The following is an 11,027-nucleotide window of genomic DNA, read 5'->3' on the forward strand; positions in this document are numbered from 1 at the left end:
AAAACAGAACTTCAAGATTCTAACTTAAAATCCTGTCTTTCCTCTTACTAACTTTATCACAGGGTAAAAAGAAAAAGGGGGTTGTCAATGAGCAGAACCTTTCAACCTTCAGTGTTCTTGATGTTCTGACTTTCTGCTATTTTATATGGTAGCTACAGGCAGAAAGGGCCTCTCTTACCTCGTAAGATAATATTTTCTTCCCTCTGCTTTGAAGCATTGCAGCTTGTACTGAAGCTAATTCCTCTCTTTTAAGACATTATCAAAAGCCAGAGGTGGCTAAAGCATTCCAGTATCACTAAAGTTCCAGCCTCAGTAGTTCTACAGACAAAGATAACACAGGTGACAATTTAAACCAGCTGCTCTGTGATGCCTGAAAAGGAATTGTCAGGGGAGGCAAAATCCTCATGGCCTTTCACTCCACTTCAGGGCTTAAGGTCCGTTCTTTACAATGTCCCATTTTCCAGTTACTAATGCCTATACTAATAAGGATTCTTTCCATTGTCAAGTGACAAAAAACAATTTAAACCAACTTAGAGCTAATAACAATAACAATAATAATAATAATAATAAGCTTCGAAAGAGAGAATTTAATGGCTAAAACAATAATCACCACAGGCACAGGGAACACCAGGGGCTCAAACAGAATAAAGAATATATTTCTCTGCTCCCCGACTTCAAGCTCTATGACAAAGCCACAGTAATCAAGACAATCTGGTACTGGCACAAGAACAGACCCACAGACCAATGGAACAGACTAGTGAGCCCAGATATAAACCCAAGCATATATGATCAATTATATGGTAAATGAGCCATGGACATACAATTGGGAAATGACAGCCTCTTCAACAACTGATGTTGGCAAAACTGGACAGCTACATGTAAGAGAATGAAACTGGATCATTGTTTAACCTCATACACAAAAGTAAACTCAAAATGGATCAAAGACCTGAATGTAAGTCATGAAACCATAAAACTCTTAGAAGAAGACAAAGGCAAAAATCTCTTGGACATAAACATCAGCAACTTTTTCCTGAACACATCTCCTCGGGCAAGGGAAACAAAATAAAAAATGAACAAATGGGACTACATCATGCTAAAAGCTTCTGTACAGCACAGGATACTATCAGCAGAACAAAAAGGCATCCTACAGTATGGGAGAATATATTGGTAAATGACATATCCGACAAGGGGTTAACATCCAAAATACATAAAGAACTCACATGCCTCAACACCCAAAAAGCAAATAACCTGATTAAAAAATGGGCAGAGGATATGAATAGACACTTCTCAAAAGAAGAAATTCAGATGGCCAACAGGCACATGAAAAGATGCTCCAATCGCTAATCATCAGGGAAACGCAAATTAAAACCACAATGAGATACCACCTCACACCACTTAGGATTGCCAACATGGAAAAGACTAGGAACAACAAATGTTGGCGAGGTTGTGGAGAAAGGGGAACCCTCCTACACTGCTGGTGGGAATGTAAATTAGTTCAACCATTGTGGAAAGCAGTATGGAGGTTCCTCACAAAACTACAAATAGAAATACCATTTGACCCAGGGATTCCACTCCTAGGAATTTACCCTAAGAATGCAGGAGCCCAGTTTCAAAAAGACATATGGACCCCTATGTTTACTGTAGCACTAATTACAATAGTCAAAATATGGAAACAACCTAAGTGTCCATCAGTAGATGAATGGATAAAGAAGATGTGGCACATATACACATGGAATATTATTCAGCCATAAGAATAAAACAAATCCTATCATTTGCAACAACATGGATGGAGCTAGAGGGTATTATGCTCAGTGAAATAAGCCAGGCAGTGAAAGACAAGTACCAAATGATTTCATTCATCTGTGGAGTATAAGAACAAAGCAAAAACTGATGGAACAAAACAACAGCAGAATCACAGAACTCAAGAATGGACTAACAGTTGCCAAAGGGAAAGGAATTGGGGAAGAAGGGTAGAGAGGGAGGGAGAAGGAGAATGAGGGGCATTATGATTAGCACACATTACATGGGGGGTGGGGGGGCACGGGGAGGGCAGTATAGCACAGAGAAGACAAGTAGTGACTCTATAGCATCTTACTAAGCTGATGGACAGTGACTGTAATGGGGTAGGTGGTGGGGACTTGATCATGGGGGGAATCTAGTAACTACAATGTTGCTCATGTAATTGTATAATAATGATACTGAAAAAAACAAAAAATATATTTCTCTGTCTTGGCTTCATACTTGGTCAAATTCTAACACAGGCACCCACAGCTACAGGATGAGTCTACTAGCTGAGCCCCCAGCAGAAAGAGTCCCAGCGCAAGTCCTGACCCTGTGGCTCCCCCTGGGCCCACTGTCCATCCCTGAACCAATCACAGTGATTGTGGCCATGCCTGGGTTCTATGCCCAGCCCCGTCAACCCACCTAAACTGGCCAGACAGAGAAGGATAAAATGGTTCATCCAAGGTAAGTGAAGTAACATTACCAAAAGAGGAAATGTATTCTAGACAGAGAAAAACAAGAGAGGTTCACTATTCCTGGTAACAGGACAAATGCTAATGATAGCTTTTTAAATTTCTATTCAATGTATTATATACATATTGTTTGTTGACAGTATTTGTTATGTAACGACATATGGGACATACACATTGATTTACTGAAAAGAAGTTTTTATCAGATTCTAACTTATTCCAAGATGTCAGTTTAAAATAACATTTACATATGTAGTAATGCCTACATAGATACATCATACATATTCAACACACATTTCCAGTTATAGGAATAGGCAATATATTAACTTCACATGAGTCTAAATCTATCTCAGGATCTTGGACTCTACCGCTGAACAGAATTTCTGAAATTTTTCTTCTACTGCCTATAACGATGTCCTGCACATTAAAATGCACTTAGCTTATCTAAGAGCCAGATACAAAAAATAAATACCTAGTTTTCTCAACTTAGATGTTAAGGGTTAAATCCCAATAAATCCATGTTAAGTTGAAAATATTGTAAGTCATAAACACATTTAATATACCTAACCTACTGAACCTCATAGCTTAGCCTAGCCTACCTTAAAAATGCTCACAACGCTTGGATTAACCTAAAGTTGGGCAAAATCATCTAACACAAAGCCTGCTTGAAAGTGTCAACACCATACCGGAAGTGAAAACAGAATGGCTGTGTGGCAGAGAACGGCTGTAGTGCGCGGCTGTTTACGCTCGGGACGGCATGGCCCACTGGGGGTTGTGGCTCCCTGGCGTGGCTCACCAGAATCACGAGAGGGTTATCATACCATGTATCACTAGCCTGGGAAATGATCAAAATTCACAATTTGAAGTATAATTTCTACAGACTGCATATAGCTTTCGTACCACCATTAAAAGCTGACATCATCATAAGTCGGGGACCATCTGTATACCCAAGATAGCTCCTGCCCTCATGGACTTCACAGCATACAAGGGGAATGTGTAAGTAACAATACTAGAGTGACAGGTCTATCTCTGTGTATCTTTGTATTCAGGTCTCCACTGATATCTGAAAGTAGAGCAACCCTACCTTCCCTAAGTCAAAATGGCATAAAGCAAAGAGTATCCCTCACTTTCCAAAGTGAAAGACCTATATTAGATACTACCTGTATTCATTAACCAAAAGAAATCCAGAGGGGATTTTCACTTTCACACACACAAAAAAGCCATTACTAAGCTAATGTAGGTCTTCCATAAAAGCAAAGCGGCGTAACACTAACTTTAGGAAAGTGGGGATACCTGCACACTGACAACACATAAAAGATGAGACCTACGGGCAAGAAATTAAAGACCCTTGAAAATGATGCAAAACAATATTTAAAGTAAATAGTGAAAACACGGATGACTGAATTTTATAATACAGCTGTATCAGTGATCCAATCTGGGGACTGGGTCTGCCAGAACCAATGAATTTCTTTACATTTTATTTGAAGAAAAGTATAGCAGAAAGAGAGGGCCTTGAGGTACATTTAATTAACAGAATAGTATTTGCCAAAAACTGACTAGCAATATACAAAATACTCATAAAATTAACATAACTTGGTCATAAACTGGCTACAGACTATCTGCTGCTTTAGTGTCACTATGTGACTAAATTAATATTTCTGTGAAAACTTTGAGATTCAAGATATAGAAACTTCCAATATTTGTATATGTAATCTTAATTTAATTTTCAATACCCAAAAGCAAGAATAAAATATAATTCAGGTTAATATGAAATGAATCACATGTCAACATAAATTAAAATGCGGGAAATTCTCTTTTATAAAAATTATATGTTTTTATTAATATTAAGGACTTCCATGATTCTAAGATGCAACTACATATTTTTGAAATAAGTTTATTTCACATGAATCATACATATTTTGTTTGTAAAATCCTAAATATCTTTAAGGTGAAAATTATTCTGATTATCAAGCTACAAACAGAAAAATTCTAAGGAAGAAAAGGTACTGTCACAATCAAGTACAGAAGAGTAATTAAAAAATTTCCTTTAATAGTATGATCCAAATGCAGAGAGAACTTAGCCCACGAAATCCCCTCAAAGAATCCTGTTACGCTTTCAATAGCGTACAGTGTGCCGCTTAAATGTTAAAAAAATTATCAGAGGAAATGTCATTTTGTACAACTAAACATACACTGACGTATCACACAGTAATTCTTGGGGGAAAAAAGCTATAAATTAAATGCTATAGACTTATACTACCTAAGGTATCTATTTTTAAAACTCTTGTGATTTAAGAAAATATTAACACTCAATTTTATCTTTTCTAAAAATATGGTTATATTGAAATCTCTGATAAGAAAACTTTCATGTTATAAACAAGGAGCACGTGATATTTACTTGCAATTACAAGGAAGGGAAAACACAAACAGGCTGAGTATGTTTACAAAGGAAGCAATGGATCAAGTAGTTATGCCTGTTTCATAACTGAAATAAGCAACCAAATTCCTTGTCTATAAACGTTCTTATACTGCCAAATTAAATAATTCCTCCCTGAGCCGAAGTGCTGATGACCCGTTTCCTTCACTGGCAAAGAAGGCTACAAGCACAATCCTTGACAACACACTCTCCCCGCACCGCTGTTTGCAATGCCTTACTCATCTTCCTGATGTCGTCCACCCCATATTTGAATGTTTTAAGTCAACAATCGTATCATTATACAAAACCCATCCATCTACAATGGATATTATTCATTTTGTCAGTATACGGGTGATTCTTCAACAAACTCCCACAATCCACCAGAGTAACAGAAAAAGATCTGCACCTTTGGCATACAACACAAAATTATAGGCACGCTGTGTTGAAGTCTTAGTTTACTGCATGCTTAAATTTTACTCTGAAAAACTTGTAATTCTTTGGACAAGGTATATGATAAACAGCACCTAAGAAGTATTTGGATTCTCACACTATAAAGAATGTACATGAAAAATAGAAGGAAAAATATCCTGACAAAGGTGACTGAGGAGACGGGGTGCTGGTTAAGGTAGACACTGCTTTGTTGTGAAGTTTCACAGTTCCTCTCCTTTCTTTTCTATCACAAAGGCACTGTAGTAGGCATTTCACTATTTCCACCTACTTTCTTATTTTGTTTTAAATTAAGATTGAAAATTGAAAAAACTCTTTTTTTAGATATTAGAGGCTTCTATCCTCTAACAAGCAATTGAGTGCTCTTAATGGATTTTACTGATTTACTTAAGCAAATAGTATTGTTTTGATAATTATTTTTAAATGCCTGCGATTTCCAAATATTTCAGAATCAGCTTAAATTTTCACATGACATTTTCCTCATGAGTGTATTAGAAAGATAAAGCCCTAAACCTACAATTCAAGAAACATTAACTCCAAGTGGCCAATTCATATACCACAATCAATATAATTAACAACTTAATAGTAAACAGCTCCTGTTGTCATTCTTTTCCACAAAAGTTCCCAATGTAAAGATCTACTGCATTTTTTAAATACATACAAAGGAATTTTAAACCTAACTTCTTTGATTCCTAAAATCAATGTAGTTACAAGGTCTTGAGTGGACTTGGGGATATATATATATATATGCACACGCACACACGCACATACCCAAGTATTAACTTTTTTCTGATTACTCTAAGGAAGCTGAACAGTAAAGTTAATCTCTAAATTAACGTTTGCATACTGAGACTTCATGTCAGATTCCCAGTGCACTTAAGTTAGTTCCTTTTTTTACCTCAAAAGAAATTATTTCCCTTCCTTCCTTAACCTGCTGTGTACCTAGAGAACCTCATTTGTTAAGAACTGATCCAGAAAACATCTCTACTGCTGCAGTCCAAACTGGTCACACATTCAAATCACTTTCCAGCTTGTGAGAGCTCTATTCCTCTCATCACGTTAAAATGTATTAAGTAAGCATACAAATACTCTTTAAAATAACCTAGTGCAACATCATCTTAAGTAAAAATGGTATAGGTGAAACAAAAGCTAGAAAAAAGTTTAATATTGTGTTCTTTTAAATTTACATAAACACAGTACCTTCTAACATATGAACATATTTTGAAATGTCATCTTTTTCTGTAAAAAGAAAAAAAAAGGCAAGTACTGACCTATTACAGCTGGTTAAAGTTAAAACTCCCATGAACACAATATTTCTGTTACCTGTTTTTAAAAGAAGTTGGTTATATCAAGCTTACACTGACTCTTGTGGTGATTTATTTGAGGGTACCCAGAAATAGACATAGATGCTTTGTATTTTAAGAGTAATAAATATAACAAAGCAAAAAGAGATATTCTCTATCTTTAGCTTGACACAGTAGCAAAAAAATAAAAGCTTTAACTTTTCTGTGAATTTAAGAGGTCCATAAACTGTAGACATCAATCCATGTCTCAGGGCAGCACTGCTATAGCTGCAGCTTTCCGTTGTCCAATACAGCAAATAAAAATAATTGTTTAGCCGAAAATCAGACTGGATGGTTGTTATAAAATCTCCTTGCAAGTGTATTCCTGCGATTCCACAACAAATACAACAGTCAACTGCCTGCTCTTGATTGAAGCCTTGCTTTCTCAAACCCAACCTTACAGTAAGTCAGAGGCTGGATATTGCAGATGAAACTGTTTAAAAAGCTTTGCTGCAGCCAAAACTGCATTTCTCAAACATTAAAAATGAACTACTCTTAATTACCCACAATTTATGATTCCCCTCTCTTTATGGCTTCCCATTTCTTTCCCTGACATCTTGAACGCTTCCTAGGCTCTCTGGAGATAGCGCAAAACATTAAGTCATACACAGTTCTGCAGTAACTCTTTCTTATCACGAAAGACACCGAGCCCAGAGCTGCAGGTAACAACACCTCTCCTCTAGTCTTTATCCACCTGCCACGCTCTCTAAAGGTAACCAGAGACGCCAACCTGTATGATTTGGTGCCCTAACATTTAAACACCTCGTGTGCGCAAAGAACGACTAAGAGGTCAGATATTCGGGGCATCATTACAAAGAAAGGAAGGCCGCCTAAAAAGACATGGGTGCGGGGGGTGGGGTGGGGTACAGCCACAACACTCTCCATCCTCGCTTCGGAATACATTAAAAAGCAGATGCGGAACGGCATCATTTTCCTCCTCTTTCGAAAACATCACAGCCCGGCTGCTCAAGTTAGAGCTAATGCGCTTCTCCCATTTCGGGAGCACGGGGGAATTGGGGCTCCAGAGAGAGAGGCAAGGCTTCCATCCTCGGAGAGCGACGCCGCGGACAATTAAGAGTGTGGCAGAAAGCACCCCAGAGAAAAGGAGGCCTCCTCTCCCCCTACCTCAACTCTCGAGTCGACCCCAAACCTGCACGGCCAGGACCCATTTACTCCTCGTGGTCAAGAGAAGCGATGAGCAGCGTGAACTTGGGCACTGCGCTCGGGAGGCAGGGAGGCCCCGAGGCGGCGCGGCTGCGGCCGCGCGCAGGGGGGTCACCCGCCGGGCAGCCCCGGCTGGCCGCCCAGGGGCTCCGGGGACGCGCTACGGGTGCGCCCCGGGGCTGGGGGTGGGGGGCGCGGGGACGGGGGGCGCGCGCCGGGCCCCTTACCAGGTTGAGCACCGTCTCCACGATGTCCCTGTTGCTGACCTCTCCGACCTGTATGAGTCCGATCAGCACTGCGAATTTCATCCGGATGTTGCGGATCGGCACCGAAGGGTTAATCATCCCCGCGGGCAGCACCACGGCGCCGGGCCCCGCCGCGCCCCTCAGCTCCCCCATGCCGCCGCCCCCGGCCCCGACGGCGATGAGCCCCGCGGGCTGCGGCTCGAGCCCCGGGCCCGGCTTCTCGCTCGCCATTCGCCCCGCTCCCGGGCGGCCGGGCAGCGCACAGGCGCTGCCTCCGCCGGCTCCGGCACACCTGCCGCGGCCCCCGCCGCCCGGCCGGCGCCTCGGGGCCCCAGCATCCACCAGCGCCGCGGCGCCGGGCCCGCTCCACGCCCGCCCCGGCGGAGGCGCCGCGTTATTCTCAGGCTTATTCCCGGCGGGGGCGCGCCGCTACCCGCGGCCCGGCCGGCGGCGGTGTCCGCCCAGCCGCGGGGCCGCGCCGCCGCCGCCGCCTCCGCGCTCCCCGCCCGCCCGTCCGGCCCGGCCCGCCCCCCGCGGAGATGCTGCCGCCGCTCCGGGGAGGCCCGGCGCGCCCGCCACCCGCCGCGGCGCTGCCCGGGGCCGGGACTCGGGCGGCGGCCGACGTCCCTGCCGCTGCGCCGCCGCTGCTGCGGGCGCCGCTGTTGTTGTGAAGCCCCGACGCCGCCGCCGCTACTCCGCCATGTTGCCGCCCCCCGCCTGCGGTAGCGGCCACCGCGCGTGCGCAGACCACCGGGGGCGGAGCCCTCGGCGCACCCCCGCCCCCCGCCCGGCCCGCCTGCTCCCCGCTCGCACCGCCCCGGCACCCCGCGGCCCTCCCCCGGCCGCCGTCACCGGACGGACAGGTGAGCAGGTGCGTGGGGCCCGCCACCGGGCCCCGGGCGCGCTGGCGGAGGCGAGGCGGGGCGGGGCGGGCGCTGCTTCCTCGTGGGTTTTCCCGGGAGGGCGGATGCTCCCCGGAGGGAAGGGCACCCCGAGAGTGCGTGTCTGGCCTTCGCTGCCACCTCCCCCCCCACCCTCCGTGTCCTCCTGCGGGGAGGGGGGTTCACGTCTTCGTCGTCTTGGTTGCGTCCAGTAGCAGCTCCTGCCGGTGCCACGGGCCGTGCAAGGTGCGGGAGTGGCGGACGCCCTCTTCCTGCCCCTCTCTTCCCTTTCTGGGAGCCCTGCCCGCCGGGCCAGCACCCCGCGCACCCCCCACCACGCCCGGATTTCCCCAAGACAAAGTGGCTGGCAAAGCAGAAACACACGCACCGTGCGGAACGGTCCCGCATTGTCTAGAGAGGGACACAGGTGGAGCGCAAAGGGCCTTTCTCTACAGCCCCCAAAGGGTCTGACACCTTCGCACAAAGGCAGGACTCAGCATAGAACCTGTCAGAGATCCGCTCTGGTTGGAGCTCTGCCAATAGACGGCTCTTGAACTCACCTCCCGCTCTGAAAAGGCTGCCCTGTGTGACGCTGTGGGGTAGTTTGGTGACAGCTACAAATCCACATTTTTAAAATCCTCAGGTATGATGCTAATGAATGATGCCTCTGTTTTTCGTAGGCCTGTACAGTTCAGAGGATTTTGAACTTATCTACCAATATAGGTAATTCTCACTGCCAGCCTTCAGTGTCAATTTCTCTGTTGGCACAAATGCAGAAACAAAAAAAAAATACTTTTAGTTTAAAAACATTAAAATGCACATGATAATCTTGCTGCTAGTATTGAATTCAAACTAAAGAGGCATGACGTCTATTTTCTTTCTCGAAATGAAAGATGTAATTTTCTTAATTTTTCATGAGGTATGCTCTTTTCAATAAAGATATATTACAAGCCATGAAAGCGATTAGGTATCCTGAGGTATATTCAGATCATTTTAATAGCACAAATGAAAAGCATCAATATAGAAAACTGTCATAATCCGGTTTATTATTACTCATATTTAGTTGAACTGACTAGTCAAGTTTACTCCCAGGATATTGGGGTCATGGTAAAATTCTTAAGTACAATAGATCATGTATAACAAAGTTCCTCAGAAACAGTGCTTAGGATTAGTTTCTTGTTATGTGTGTGTTTGAACTTTTACTGAAGTGAATCATTAAAATTGCAAAAATTTCTGTAAGAAACAGTAATTGGTATGTCTATTTAAATTAAATATAAATTGAATTCTAAAATGCTACAATAATTGAAACTGTATGGAAAATGTATAAAACCAATAACCAATAACCTTTAATAGTGTAACTTAGATATGCTATATTGAAAAACTCTGTGACAAATATATCCACCTAGATAGCATTTTCTCTGTCCCAAATGAGTGTCATCTACTTTTGTGAGCACTCTTTTCATTTGCACACTTAAAACAATCTATCTAAAGTATGTAAATCCAAGCTGAAAGATTATCACAGAAGCTTTTTTCCAACCCACTGTGCATATGTGTGTATGGCAGCAGGTCCTACCTCGTACTGTTTTTAGACTTCTTTCCTGAGCGCTTTGACTGTGACAACCTGAACTTTCTATTTCCTTTCTGAATGAATAGCTTGACATCATTTTAATGTTTTCACTTTAATTTTCCCAGGTCTGTTTTTTTAAGTAACGTGTGTGTGTTTTGGTTTTCTTGTTCATTTTCCTTTAGTGGACACAGGGAGTGGGTAAAGAGGATATCACTATTTCAAAGTAGGAAAACCCCATTTCTGTTGTGTACTTAACTCGGTATCAGAGATATTTGAAAGAGGTTACCAATCAAAAGCGTCATCCCGTATGCTGTCAGCTCCTCACAGCAGTGTGGTACTGTGGAAAGAGCAAAGGCTTCTGAAGCACGCTCCCAGTTACTAACTGTGCCATCTACTCTCTTCATTCACTAACAAGGATGAGAATCTGTCCATAGGGAAGTGAGAATTCAGTGAAATAATTCCAGCTCAGCAGCCAGCATATAGTAAATGTGAT

At 43.2% G+C, this 11,027-nt stretch overlaps 1 protein-coding gene across 3 annotated transcripts in view; it reads right to left on the reverse strand.

Annotated features, from left to right (window-relative positions):
* The window catches only part of NBEA (neurobeachin), a 550,888-nt gene extending 542,432 nt beyond the window's left edge, over positions 1-8,456 (reverse strand). For all 3 annotated transcript variants that reach the window (XM_036904990.2, XM_036904991.2, XM_036904985.2), the window contains exon 1: positions 8,069-8,456. In XM_036904990.2, coding sequence (XP_036760885.2) covers positions 8,069-8,317 — 249 coding nt within the window. In that variant the 5' untranslated portion in view covers positions 8,318-8,456. The remainder of the gene's footprint in view (positions 1-8,068) is intronic.
* Positions 8,457-11,027: the final 2,571 nt, after the last annotated feature.

Source organism: Manis pentadactyla, chromosome 2 (genome assembly GCF_030020395.1).
Source record: "Manis pentadactyla isolate mManPen7 chromosome 2, mManPen7.hap1, whole genome shotgun sequence".
Classification (NCBI taxonomy): domain Eukaryota; kingdom Metazoa; phylum Chordata; class Mammalia; order Pholidota; family Manidae; genus Manis; species Manis pentadactyla.